Source organism: Castor canadensis, chromosome 2 (genome assembly GCF_047511655.1).
Source record: "Castor canadensis chromosome 2, mCasCan1.hap1v2, whole genome shotgun sequence".
NCBI lineage: Eukaryota > Metazoa > Chordata > Mammalia > Rodentia > Castoridae > Castor > Castor canadensis.
This window is the reverse complement of record NC_133387.1, coordinates 184,018,518-184,033,320: the sequence shown is the minus strand read 5'-3', so window position 1 is coordinate 184,033,320 and position 14,803 is coordinate 184,018,518. Positions and strand designations below refer to the sequence as shown.

Genomic DNA, 14,803 nt, shown 5'->3' with positions numbered 1-14,803 from the left:
CAGCCCTTTTTGGGATTATGTTTCAGATAGGGTCTCACGTTATTTGCCCCAGACAGCCTGGACTATGATCATCCCACTTAAGCTTCCCAAGTAGCTGGGATCACAGGCCACCATGCCCAGCTTCTTGGTTGAGATGGGGTCTCACTAAATTTTTGCCCAGATGGACTCCAAACCACGATCCTCCTGATTGCCACCTCTTGAGCAGCCAGGAGTGTAGGCACAAACTATCCACCATGCCCGGCATTATTCATTTTTCAAATGATGAAGCCAAGGGTTCCAGAAGGCTGTTCTTCAGCCCCCGAGCTGTGGTTACAGGGCCTGGCTGCCTCTTGCTGTCTGTCTGTCTGACACCCTTACACTCAGCGCCTGGTTTTGGGAAATGGGATTTAATCATCATTAAACAGCTGTGGCCTCTTTGTCGGGGGGGGGGGGGACAGCCTCCGTGGTCCATAGCTGGGGTAGACAGCAGTCCCTGCAGCTCGAGAGGCCCAGGCGGGAAAGTTGGGGAATGGGAGCGACCCTAAGCACAGACTGAGTCCAGTGAAAAAGGTCAATGACAACCATGAGGGTCACACTGCTCCGACGGGGTGCAGAAGGCTTTAATGAGATACAGTCTGCTTCCTGACATGTGATTGGAGTCACACCCAGGAAACCCTCATTTCTCCTACAGACTGGGTGTAGGGGAGCCCTTCTGACTTGGAGGCAGGGAGGGCTGGCACAGGGATGTGGTGAGGCATCCTGTGAGTCCTGATATGAAGCGGGTTCCCTGGCACTGCAAGTGGTCAACAGGGTAGACTCTGGTAGAGGGCAAAGAGGGGCCCTGGTGACTTCCAGTTCCTTCCCTGACACCCCAGGTTGTGTGGGGACACTTCTGTGCTTGTCTCCTACTTCTGGGGCGGAAGCATCCAAGCTGAGGCCCTGGGAAGCTGTGGAAAGAAGGCTCCTCCAGAGCCCGGGGCTGCAGTTAGACTCACTCCAGGGCAGGGAGGAGACTGGGGTCCCTGGGGTTCACCACTGCCCATTAGGCCTGCAGAAAACAGGCTTCCTTCTGGTCCCATGGGGCTTTATTGGCAGGCCACAAACAGCAGGAGGCACTGGGCTGGAGAGCAGCTGCCCCTCCCCGTGCTCCAGGGCCCTCCCAGGACCGCAGGCCATAGGGAGAGGAAATCAATTTCAGAAACAAGACAGTTGTCAGAATCTGATGTAACCGGTTCCCGTCTGTGAAATTACTCGCAGGCCGGCTCCTGTCACCCCCAGGTCCTGCCCGGACCAGCTGCTATTTACATTTTAATTTGATGTGAGAGGCTGATAGATTTTAAAACACCATGAGACAGCTCTGCTGCCTCGCTCACCCCCAGCATCCACACACTTGGTGACAAACCCCAGGCTCAGAGGTAGAGTTCTCAGGTCCCCAGATGCTTTTGAAGGGATTATAAACTCTGTGCCTACTTGGCCCCTCTCTTGTTCCCACCTTCCCCCTTCCTCTGGGGTCCTATCTCATAAGACAGGATGAGTCTGCTCCTTGAGTTTACAAGGGCCAATGCATTCTTTGCAGGGAGCCTCATTTTTGTAAGGAAGTAGCTTAAGGTCTATTATTCCCACTTTTACTATGGAGGAAATGGGAGCTCAGAGAGGTTAAGTGATTTGTCTGAGGTCACACAGCTGGTGAGTGGCAAGAAAGAAACAAGGCCCCAAGTCCTCTAACAATTCATCAGCACTCTCTCCTTTAATTTTAGCTTTTCCTGCCAGGCTACTTTCCCTTGACCTATGTGGATGGCTCAGAAGAGACCGAAAACTGCAGCAGGGCTGGGGAGGTGGGGACAAGAGGCAGGGCTGGGGCTGGGGGCAGGAGTAGGGGACAATGAGTCCCACTTCTTCTGTGTCTGTCTCCCTCCCTCTCTTCCTTGATGATGGGAGCTCAGCTGGTGTTTCTGACAGTCCCTGAGCCACCAGGGAGGGAAGCTTCAGCGATGAATACCCAAAGGAGTGGAGCTGTGTGTGTGGGAAGGAGGATTTGAAGAAGAAACGGGAGGAGAAAGGCACTGGAGAGGCTGACATGATGAGAAAGGAGGGGATGTCAAAGGAAGCTGGGCTCCTCCCTGACCCCATTCACAGTAACAGTCACCAGAGCTCACAGCTGACTTTACTGAGGGCTCACTGTGTGCCAGGTGCACTAGCTCATTTAATTTTCACAAATGGGAAACAGAGGCATAGGGAAGCAAAGGGCCCAAGGTCACCAATAGCCAGTTAAGAAGCAGAGCTAGGGCTCAGCAGAGGACAGATGGGATCTCACCCATGACATGACACTGGTGGACAGAGGATCAGGAGCTTGGGCATGGGGGTACCAGAACTTCAGACTGATTTGGGGAAAGAGGGCTGGCCTAGAAACTGGGGACTCAGGCGTGTCGTCAGTCTGCTCTCCCAGGTTGTGTGTCTGCTGAGGGGAGGAGGTTGTCAGGCCTGGTGACACAGGAGAGCCAGGGGAAGCTTTAAGATCCCCGCCCTCAGAGGTTCTGATTTAATTGATCTCAGATAGGTCAGGCCATCTGCATTCCTTAGGAGCCACCCCCACCTGGGTGGTCCTCACACATGGTCCAGGGAAGAACCTCGGGGTGGATGACCCCTCTCCCACCCCCCATTCTAGTTTCTGCCCTCTGGTCCTTCCCCTGCAGCACGCAGGACAGCCCTGAAGTCAATAAGATCTAAAGACAGGCTGCAAAGTCCCTCTGTTCTTTACCACTCCCCCTGCCCCCCACCAAGTAGGAAAGTCTTTCTGCTAGTCTAACTGAAGTCTCTCCAGTAGCCTCATAGTGCTTTCTGCTAAGAAGGATGCTTTGGGTAAGCTGAGATGGGTTTCTGGACATCTTTTTCCTCTGAAAGAGAGACAGTGGGTGCTTTGGAGCCCCAAGAGCTCCCAAACCCACCTTGTGGCCGGGGGCGGGGGGGGCGGGGGAAGGCAGGCAGCTTCCTCTCCCAAGGACTCTCAACTCCTTTTCTTTCTGAAAGGATTGCATGCAGCCTGAGAGGTTGGTGGGGGGGGCTCTTTCCCTGGGCCCAGCCTCCTCCACTGCCTCCCCCAAGGGCTTGTGTCTCTGTTCTTGTTAACAAGCTCCTGACAAGAACTAGGACCTGTTTGGCGGTGTGAGATAAGGCTACCACAAAGGGACATTGCTGTCGTGTGGGGGTAGTGGGCCCCAAGCAGAAGGGTGGGAGCAGCTTTCTTCAGCCTCAGTGGCAGGATTCCCCTGGGGAAGGCTGGGGTGGTGGGGGTGACGGTGTTTCTGGTGCCTGCTTTATTTTCCTTTCTTAAAGAACCAGGCCATGGCGTTCTTAATTCAATGGTACCCACTCCAGCTTCTTGTCTCCCCTGATTAGCCAAGCTCCACCTGAAGTGTGAGACTGAGTCACATTACACAGAAGCAACCAGCCTAGCTTTTGAGAGCCACTGGGGAGGTGCCTGGGGAGTGGGGACCCCAGGACTCTGGGGATCAGAACTGGCACAATGAGGGTTGGTGTGGGTTCACAGAGAATGGCAGAACCTTGAAGACTTGGACTGCAGGTCTGCTTCTGCAGCAGGGTGGGCCCAGCTGAGACCGTGGACTTGCCAGTCTGTATTTTGTCCTCCCTTGTCAAGGAGTGCCAGGGCAGGAAGGGATGTGTTCTCAAAGGAAGGTGGGATGGGGTTTCCCTCGGCCTCTGTTCTGCTACTTCCCGCGAAGGTTGGAAAAATGATAGTAATAGCAGTAGCTAACATTCGTTAATGCTTATTATGTGCTTGTATCATGGTTAATGCCTTCCAGGAAGGAGCTCATTAAAGCCCCTCCCCCACAGCCTAGGATGCAGGAAGTTTTAAAGATGAGCAATGTGACTCTGAATTTCAGAATCCTTCCAGAAACAGAAGGAGACGAGATGAGGCCATCTTTCCTTGATTACTTCTGGGTCAGGGTTCTGGATATGCTAGAGCCTGGTGACAGGGCCAGGAAGTAAATATTTTAGGCTTTGCAGGCCAGAGGTCTGTGTCCCTACTACTCAGCTCTGCCATCTGACGCCGTAGACAACAGGACATGAAGAGCGGGTGTGGCTGGTACCAGCTACACAGGCCATTGGTAAGATTTGACCCTGGAGTTGCATGCACAGGAGAGGAGGGAGTGTAGACTTTTGAGCTGAGACCATTTGCATTGACATGGAGATGGTAGTGGGATGCCAGGAAGGACAGCATTTCAGTCCCTAGGTTCTGGAAAGTGTGATGCTGTCAGTAACAGACATTGTGCACGGGGACAGTGGTGGGTTGAATTTGTGTCTTCCAAAACAGACATGTCCAAGTTCTAAGCCTGCTCCCTGTGAATGCAAATTTATTTGGAAATAATGTCTTTGCATATGTAATCCAGATGTAAGATGAGGTCATACTGGAGTAGGGTAGGCCCTCAACCCACAGGCCTGGTGTCCTAGTAAGTAGAGGAGAGACACCCAGAGGAAGAGGATGTGTAGGACACAGGAGGAAGGCCATGTGGCAATGGGGCAGAGACTGGAGTGAGGTGTCTACAATCCAGTGAGTCCCACACTGCTGGTAGCACCGGAAGACACAAGGACACTTCCTTCCCCAAACCTTTGGGAGGGGCCAGGCCCTCCTGACACCTTGAGGTCAGCCAATAAGTCTGTGATTTTCAAGGTACCTAGTTGGTGGTACTTTGTTGCAAACAAAGTCAGGGGAAACTGAGGCAGGGATCTGGAAAGGTCTGAGAGCAGGAAACCTACAGGGGTGTGTACTCAGTCCACAATTCCCATTGCTTTCTGGCTCCGGGACACCTGCCAGTCACACACCCTAAGGGGTGGGAGCCTTAGGCTCACCTGGTATAGTGCCCAGCCTTAGGGAGAAATCCTGGCGGAGTATTGACAGGCTGCCTCATGGTAACTATTTCCAACTCTTTGCTATGGCCTCCATGCCACCTCTCCATTCTTGCCAACTCCATTTCCTCACCTCTCAGTTTCAAGCCCAACTCTTGCTCTTGATGTGAGTCCACAAAGGCCTGGTGTTTGTTCCTTTGATATGGCTCTTGGAGTCCCATTCCATCCCTCTGCTCAGGGTCTTCATGTCATTCCCATCCTCTAGCACGTCATGTCTGGACTTTGGTGCCACTCTTCCCATGCAACCTCACTCCCATCTGCCACCCTCTGGCCTGACATCTTCCTCACTGCCTCCAACGTGAGCTTCCTACTCCAGTGCCTTTGCTTGGGCTGCTCCTTCCACCTGGAGTCCTTCTTCCCTCTTTTGCTTATCCCAACCTACCTACTCTTTAAAGCTTGACTCCAGTCCTCTTCCTCAAGGAAGCGCTGTCAGACCCTGTCTATCCACTCTGGATTTTTCTTTTTTTGACAGTACTGGGGTTTGAACTCAGGGCCTTATGCTTGCTAGGCAGGCACTCCATACCATTTGAGCCACTCCACTAGCTGTTTTCTGTGTTGGGTATTTTTGAGATAGGGTCTTGTGAAGTATTTGCCCTGGTTGGTTTTGAATCTTGATCCTCTTGATCTGTACCTCCCGAGTAGCTAGGATTACAGGTGTGAGCCACTAGCACCCAGTTTAATACTCTGGGTTTTTCTTTCTTTAACCTAACATTGTAATAATAGCACAGTCACATTTTAGCATGTGCCCTTGCCTCTTTTTCCAAAGGCTTCTTGCAGCTTCCTAAATAGTCTATAAATTCCTGAAGAGAAAGGATGGTGATTTAACTTTGCCTTTCTCTCTCTCAGACTGCAATGGTTTGGATATAGTTTGCGTGTGTCCCTCAAGGGTTCATGGGTTGAAATTTAATCCTCATTGTAAGGCATCAAGAGGGTAGAAACTGGGCTGTGTGTGGTAGTACACACCTGTAATCTCAGCTATTTGGGAGGCAAAGGTAGGAGGATCACAGTCCTAGGTGCAAAAGTACAAGATCCTGTCTAAAAAACAAACTAAAGGGTGTGGTTCACATGGTAGAGCACTTGGCTTAGCAAGCTCCAGACTCTGGGTTTAATCCCAATGACTTAATATGACTGTGGTGTTTAGAGGAGGGGCTTTGGGAAGGTGATTAGTACTAGATAAGGTCATCAGGTGGAGCCCCTGTGATTGAATCCTGGGGTCTTATGAGAAGAAAGGTCAGAGGGCACGGAAATGCACACACATGTACATGCACACATTCCCTGTCTCTCACCGTGTATGCCCTGTCTCAGGCCTCCAGAACCATGAGCCAAAATAAGTCCCTTTTCTTAAAGACATACCCAGCTTGTGTTACCAGCAACAGAAAACGGGTGAATACACAGACCTTGACACCATGCTGGACCCATGGGCGACACAAAGTACAAACTTGTGGCTTGGCTGATACAATACTTTATTCTGCACCTACCTTCAATTGGAACTAGGGGAGCAGCTCGACTTCCCTGACTTGGGGCAGGGTTTGGAGGCACTGCTCAGCTTTCTGCCTGCCTGGATTGCCTTACCTACTAAATGGAGCTCCTCAGCGGTAACCTTGGCTTTCATCTGAGGGGTGTGTTGACTGGCACTTCTACTGTGGTGGACACACAGGATATATATCATCCTGCTATTCATTTGCTATGCCCTGAGTGACACATTGGAGCCCAGATTCATCTGGAAACTTCAGTGCTGTGGTCATAGGGACTGTGGGAGCAGAGGGGACAGGGAAGATGTGATAGTGTGTTTTAGCCACCTGCCCAAAGCCTCTGAGAAAGAAAGAGCCCAGACTGAGGTCACTGGGGTCAGACACCTTTAATTTGGAAGTGGAGGATGCATGGACAGGTTCATCCCTCCTACCTCTTCAACAAAACCTCTCTGCTTGTGAGCGGCCTGGGTTGGGGGGACTGTTCCATATAGAGATTGTTTTGGTGTACCTTGAAAATTTTGCACAGCTTTGAGATGTGACCTGGATTGCTCCAGTGACACAGTTATAGTTCTGAGATCAACAAAATCCCCCATTTCCTTGTCTTCATCTTTTCTCTAACCCCTGGAAACACCAGGGGCTACAGTTTCTGAAAGGCAGGACCAGGGACTGGCAACACAAGCCTTCGGGTCTCCATTGGCTCAATAGGATGGGACCCACTTGATAAGCTCTGTGAACCCCTAGGGGGTGAGGGAAAGTGACAGAAGATGGCAACCCCTGTGACAGAGTTGCAAAACTGACTCTCAGAGGGTGGGTGTGCAGATTCTGGTTTGCCCAGGGCATAGCGGAAACACTGATAGGAGATTCAGGACTCCTGGCTCCCTGGTCAGGCCCTACCTGTCTCCCAAGTGAGCTGCTTGTTTTGGCTCCACTGGGCCTGTAGAGGGTGGTGAGGCAGGGCTGGTCGATTCCTACATCACCTCCAGGAAGTTTGCTGAGTTCTTGATCCTCTAAGGAGGCTGTAGTGCGGAGCCTGGCCTTGTGTCTGCCTCGCTCCTTGCCTCTGTTTGACGAAGCAGGAGACAAGTGTTGCACCTACTCTATGAACTCTGAGGATCAATAAGGCCAGAGAGCCTGTGGGTAATCATCGCTATGGAAATCGCAGTGGCTCCCTCTCTTCTTCTCCCACCCTCTTCCTCTTCCTCCTTTGCCAGCAGCTGGAGAGACCTGCCATCTGCAGAGGAGACCCCCTGACTTGGCACTGGCCAGGGTGGAGCCCTAGCAGCCCCCTTGAGGCTTGGCAGGTGAAGTTAACCAATGACTGACCTGAGAGGAGAGGTAATGACTCCCAAATCCCATAACTGTGGGGGGCAGGACAGTCTGACTCAGTGCCTAGGCCTCAGCTCAGGGTGCCACCCACACTTGGTTTCCTGCCTCCTTGCACATCCAGTGAAGTTTCTGTCCCCTTACCCTCACCGCAATGGGGACTCATAGGAGCTAAGAGAAGAACTGAGGGAGTGACCCATGCAGCCAGCTGTGATTAGACCAAAACTGCAGGCTGGGGTTCAGTCAGCTGATCAGACCCCAGCACAATGCCAAGTGGGTGAAGGCCTGTGCTGAGCTGGGTGCTAGGGGCGATAATTCTCACCCAAGGAGGAGCAGCTCAGCCCCAGTCCCCAAGAGGCCCCCGTCTGGTGAGAAGACAGGACCCACTACCAGAAATACACAGGAAAGACTCAGGCCAATGGCTTGAACTCTCTGTGCCTCAGTTTATTATCTGTCCTGAGAGGGGCTTTTTGTATGTGTGATCTGGGTGGCCTGGCTCCATCTCCACGCCCTGCATATAGCCTTCCCTCAGGTGGAGGAATTTCTACTAGGAAAATTTGAAATCAGGACCATCATGGATCCTAATTAGCTGTATTTTCTAAGGTTTTACATCCTGATTTTGGAACTGCCTGACTCTGGCTCAGGATTTATTTTTGCAGGGCCAGGCTCTCCCCATCATGCACCCTGATTAGAGTTAGGTTTGGTCTCCTGCCCTGACTTCTTGTGATTATATCAGGGTGCAATGCTGCTTGAGGGTTCTTGGATCTCACTTTAATTGCTCTGACATTTTGCTAAATAAACAAATCAAAACTCAAACCAAACAAAGAGCCCTTATGGGTTTAATTGGCCGAGGGCTTTGTCTGTGACCCAATCATAAGATTCTTCATGGAGGTGGAGGGGAGTCTGGGGGCTGAAACTGGACCTGTCTAATAAGGTAACCAGCTGGACAAGGGGCCAGCTGAGTCCTAGAGGCACTGCCACATGGTGGTGGCATCAAAACAATGTCAGCCCCCTTCCACCCCAGACTAAGCTGCTTGGCTTTGTACCTGCTGCTCACTGGAGAATTCTTTGAAGATATATATATTTTTTTCTCCATGTGTCAGTTGAAGGAGAAATTGCCTCCTCTTCTTTTTGGTCATTACCTCTCTCTCTCTCTGTGTGTTTTAATTTTCAAAGGGAGCTAAAAGGTAACTCTGTGGACGTGGCATTATCTTCTGTTAATTACATTTATTTTCTACTGAGTTCTGGGAGGTGGTCTGGCGTCCTGAAAAGACCAGACAGGTTGCTGGAAGGGGCGTTGGGTCAGCTAGTGACTGGATTCTAGTTCAGATGAGTCTTTACTGTACAGATGAGGAAACTGAGGCTCAGAGGAGGGAAGGGGTAATTTATAGGTACATGGTCAGTGAATTGCAGAGGCAGGACCAACACCAGTCTTTGGACTCCTACTCCACGCTCTGTCTTCTAAACTCTGAATCCACAGAGGGGAGTTCTGGTCTCAGCTGGAGCTCTGCTTTGATCTGGCTTTGATCCAATACCTCGAGTTCTCTGGGAAGGAGCTATTGCCTGACTTTCTCTTAGGCAAGGAATAAGGCTAGGGTGCATGCTCAGTACCCTGGGCTCAGCTGTACCAAGACTCTGGGGTCAGGGAGGAGTGGGGCTGTCATGCCAGGATTTGGAAAACTACTTGCCTACTCTGATAAGCCCTTATCTTCCTGGACCCGTGATGGTTAGTTTAGGTGTCAGTGGGACCAGATTAAGGACTACTTAGAAATCTGGTAGAGCCTTATTTCTGTATGTCTCTGATGGTGTCTGCAAGGCAGATTGGCACATGAATCTGTGGACTGAGTGTAAAGATTTACCCTCAACATGGGCACCACCCCGTCCATCAGTTGGGGACCCAGGCAGAAGAAAAGAGGCATAGCAAAGTGATTTCCTTTCTCTCCAGGAGCTGGGGTAGTCTTTTGCCCTTGTGCACAGAGCTCCAGGCACTCTGGCCTTTGGAACCATGGCTTACCTCGATGACTTTGTGAGTTCTCAGGTCTTTAGCCTTGGACTGGAGTCACACTGTTGGCTTTCTGGTTCAGAGCCCTTTGGTTTTGGACAGAGTCATGCTACCAGCCTTCCAGAGTCTGTGGCGGATGTGGGACTTCTCAGCCTCCGTAATTGTATGAGCCAATTTTCCTAGTAATTCTCTATCAATCAATCTATCTATCATCTATCTATCTATCTATCTATCTATCTATCTATCATCTATCTATCATCTATCCTCTGTATCTATCTATTCATCTCGCTATCTATCATCCATCTATCTATCCTCTATCTATCTATTATCTATTCATCTAGCTATCATCTATTTATCTATCTTCTATCTTTCTATCATCTATCTATCTATATACTCATTATCTATCTATCTATCTATTATCATCATCTATCTATCTAATCTATCAGTTCTACTTCTGCATCTCTATATCTCTTATTGGGTTTGTTCCTCTGAAGAACCCTGAAACGCAGGCCCCAAGGAGGGTTCTGCATGCAATTCCACAAGAACTGGCCCTGCCAGTGCTCCAGGCTCCTGGAACTCAGGTTTGGAGCCTGGTATCAAGTCAGCTCAACACAGGATGAACACGTTTAGTTCCCAAAGCCCACAGCCTCTCATGTTTCATCCTCCCTTCACTCTCTGCCAGATACCCTAATTTCTCACCTTGCCATATGACACTTGTGGATTTTCCTGACCTCACCCCCATCCCCCAGGACTTTTGATTGAGCTGTTTCCTCATCCCAGGAATGGCCTGACCTTCACCCTACTGGCTCTTGTCAGAATCCTCCTCTTCAGGCTCTACTTAGAGACCATTGCTTTTGTAAAACTTTTCTTGACATCCCTTGCTCACCTCCAGAGTTAAAAATTGCTGACTCCATCCCTGATTCTACCTCATTTGTAGCTTTTTAAGGCACTTATCATTTTGTGTATTAGAGTTGTTTGGAGTTTATATCTATTTCCTCTTCATGTTTCTAAATTCCCTGAGAATAGCAACTCTGTCTTACTCATCACTAGATTTTCAGCACCTAAAACTAACAATTGCCAACAATTGTTGGATGTGTATTTTGTGTCAAGTGCCAGATTAAAGGCTGTAAGAGCATGGTCTCATTTAAACCTTACCAATGAGTGAAAAGTACAGAAGTTTCTCAGCTTGCAATGAGGCTACATCCTGACGAACCTGCCATAAGTTGGACGCATCTTATGTTGACAATGCATTGAATACATCTAACCTAGTGTCTGGTGGATGTGAAGGGGAGGCTTTGGGTGCTGGCTACGTGTGGCAGATAACTACTGTTCTGTGTTCTTGGCAACACAGAGTGTTGAGTATAGAGCGTTGGTTGTTTTACCTTCGTGATCACATGGCTAACTGGGAGCTGTGGCTCAATGCCTCTGCCCACTGTTCAGAAAGACTGCTGGGCCATCTATCAGTAGTTCAGGAAAGGATCAAATTTTGAAATGTGAAGTTTCTGCTAATGTGTATTGCTTTTGCACCATTGTAAAATTGAAAATCATTAAGTCAGGGATTGTCTGTAATTCCAAACTTACAAAGTAGGACATAGAGCTTGCAGAAATTGTTGCTCTGGAGTTCAGGGCTGTTAAGTGGCAGAGCCGGGATCTGAACCCAGGTCCGTCTGTTCCACGCTTCATCATGGAGCTTCCTTGGCCTACCCAGTCAGTGCTCAGTGACCTGCCAAGTTACTGCTGGAAACCACCAGGATCAATGGTATAGATGCTCCCCAGCAGTGCCCAACCAAACACCTAGTTTGCCTCTTGGTGCTACTGGGATTAGAACTCAGTGCCTCATGCTTGCTAGGCAAGTGCTGTACTACTTGAGCTAAGTCTCCAGCCCTCAGTTTGACTCTTGAGGGCTTTTTAAAATGCCCTGCTGCCTTTGGAATATTTCCTTTCTTTCTCTTTAGGGATAGTAGGGAGGAAGGTCTCTACTGCTGTCTGAAAGTTCACAGAAGTGTGAGGTTTGATAGGGAGAGCTGTATTGGACCAAATATTTCCTGATTGTGTTGAAGGTGTGGCAAAGTGGTCTTTGTCAATGGTGGGGTTTTCTGTGGCTGGCTTTGCAGGTGGTTGAAGAGCAGTATTGGTGGTGTAGGATGGATTAAGGGATGGCAGAGAATAATTTCCCCGTGATCTCATTGGTGACTCATGTGCCCAGATCTTAAAGGCCCCAACTACCTGACACCTTTATTGAAATCAGATGGAGAGTGGAAGAAGGTGGAGGGAGAAGGAAGGAAGAAAAGGTCAGAGCAGGTTGGGGCAAATGGGTCACTTAGAACAGCATGCCTGTGTAGAAGCAGCAGGAAGTCAAATGGGAGGTCTAGGCAAAGTCAGGTGCACCAATGCCCCAGTGCAATGCCTGCTCCCCAACTCCCTCAATGGTATCACATCACAGGAGCATCTTTTGGGAACCAGATCCCAGGTACAACTATTTGGGCTACTACACAAAAGAAGCATCCAGACAGAGGTCTGTCCATGCCCAGGCCTGGCCTCAAGGGTCCTTGCCACTATCTCCTCTTCTGCTGGCATTGAGGTGGCCTGGGGGTCTCAGGGATGACTGGGGCAGGTCACTGGGAGAGTGGGGCTGGAATGGAAGAGGATGTCACAGGCGTCTGTGACAGAGGGAGAGTGTGAGGAACCAAGGGTGTGAGAGAGCGAGTATAAGAGTAGGGCCAGAAGCTGCCTGTGCAGGGGGCTCAAGAGGCGGTGGAAGAGAGGCTGAGAGGAAGTGCTAAGGGATATATTGTGACAGGTGGGCCTGTCAGGGGAAGTGAGTGAGCAGGAAACTGTGACCCAGAGGTGTTTGTGAGAGAGCAGATGTAAGATGGAAGTGTGTGTGGGCCTTGCTGGGGAGAGAAGCAAAGAGAAATAACAAGGTTGCTGAAATTAGGTCAAGAGGGAGGGAGGACGGGAGGGTAGGGACAGGGTCAGATTCTGACCTGACAGACGAGGGCTGAAGAGAACTCCCATCGTTCCCTGGCGGGGCAGAGGTTAACACCATTGTGTGTGTGTGTGTGTGTGTCTAGCAAAGGAGGCAGCCTTGGGTTTACATGTGCTTGCTCCAAATACCCCAGTGCTTCCTCCCAGTTGCCTGGGTTGGAAAAGAGGACAATACCAAAAATCGCAGTCCCCAGAAGTGAGGCCATCAGGGGCAGTCTGAGGAGGGTTGGATCCCCTCCCACACAGTCTACCTTCTGACCACTGTGTCTTCCTCGATCCCCTCATCTCCATGGAAAAACTATATACCACAGAGCGACAGCTGCCATCATGCAGCAGAACCCTCTAACTTAAAGAAAACTAGCAAAAAGAGAAAAAGAAATCTGGGAAGATTTGGGGCTCAGCTGCTGGCTGAGCGGAGATAAGGAAGGAATACCAAGGATGGTTCCAAAGGCGCCAACTCTTCCCCTCGCCTCTCACTGGCAGAATTAGCAAGGTTCTCCCGAGCTGAGGGATGTAGATTGATTGCCTGGTTTTATTAAGGACAAAGTGCTTTTTGATAGTGTGAGGGAAGTGCTCCCCAGGGTGGGGATTCCGGCCTGGAGCTCCCTGAACATCGATCGATCGCCTGGCTGGGGCTTCCCTGTCTGTGCTGAGCCGACACAGGCTTTGGCAGGCAATAAAGACGCCAGGATTGTTCCAGGAGGGAACTCCGAAGAGATGCAGGGTAGACAGCCTACCGAGATCCCACCGCAGCTCTCCCGCACCTGCCCTGGAGGGGCACCCAGGAAGAATGGCCATTGGCAGCTGTATCTGTGATGACCAGGTGCCAACCTGGGGTCTCTACATATACCATGGGACTTAGGCCTGACACAATACAGAGCCTTAGGCTATCATGACCTCTTTTTTTGCAGATCAGTAAAGTGAGGTTCTGTCATCAAAGTCACACAGTAATTACGTCATGGCCCCAGATTCACACTTGGCTGTGTCAAGCTTGCCCTCCAAGGTCCATTTCCTGACCCAGGTTCAGGTAGATGCACTTCTTCTGACACAATTTTCAGGGATCCATGATGTAGACTCCCAATGTGCAAAGGAAAGACCACGGTGACTCTTAATAGAATCTCAGGGTAGCAAATAAATGCTGGCCTTTCAAGGCCATTGAGGCAACTCTGGGTTTGAGGATTCAGAAGCCAGAGAAGTCATAAAGAATGGAGCTGCTCCTTAGCCTTTCTGATCCTCTTTCTCTTTCTGCCCCCAGTTTCTATATTATTCACAACAATTTTGGGAGGTAGATGGGCTGAGGGTGAACCTCTTATACAAATAGGGAAGCCCTGGCACAGAGTGGGGAAATGACTTGTCCAAGTTCACACAGCTCATCAGGTAGAGCTGAAATTGGAACCCAGTTTTCTGACTACAGGCTTTTCTCCAACATTGTGTTCATGGTATCTTCCTTTCTAGGCCACAAACAAGTTGTACACAGACAGGTGTATATTAAGTAACAGAAATAAATTGTTTGATATGATTATTCAGATTGACTTGCCAACCTACAGATCAAAGTAAATGGGAACACTGCAAAGTGTGAGTTTATCAGCACTGGGGTGGGGTAAATTGGGGTCGCTCAGGGTAGACCCTTGTTTTAGATGCATGAGCTTCTGAATGCCCCCCTCCCCAGCTCTGCCCAGGATCTCAAGCCCACCTCTGAGCAGTCTTCCTGCTTCCCTCCCCTTCCTAGCTGGAACAACAGAAACCAATGGTGCAGGCAGGGAGAGCGCAGACCCAGGCTTCCTCGGGCTGCTGGGAGGGCACATGGGGCAGGACTCACTTTTGACTGTAAGAAACATGGCCTTGCTGATGTCGGTACCCACGCCGTTGCTGGCCTGGCAGAGGTAGTAGCCGATGTCCTCTTCTAGGACGTGACGGATCAGCAGGGAGCTGTTGGGTAGGATCTGGATGCGGCCGGTGAGGGGCACAGGATGGTACTGCTGGGGGTTCCCACTCCCTGGAAGGAGATAGCAGTTAGGTGGGCTGGGTGAGCCAGGTGGGACCAACTGCCTTAGGAATGGCCTGGTACTATTCTGTTGCCCATCTAGGACAATTTTGTAGCAGTGCTATGCCA

The 14,803-nt window shown here is 50.3% G+C and overlaps 1 protein-coding gene across 1 annotated transcript in view; it reads right to left on the bottom strand.

Moving 5' to 3' along the window:
* Dscaml1 (DS cell adhesion molecule like 1) overlaps positions 1 to 14,803 on the bottom strand; it is a 322,763-nt gene that overhangs the window by 48,472 nt on the left and 259,488 nt on the right. Inside the window, exon 11 of the mRNA XM_074066655.1 lies at positions 14,510 to 14,686. Within this exon, the coding sequence (XP_073922756.1) occupies positions 14,510 to 14,686 (177 nt within the window). The remainder of the gene's footprint in view (positions 1 to 14,509; positions 14,687 to 14,803) is intronic.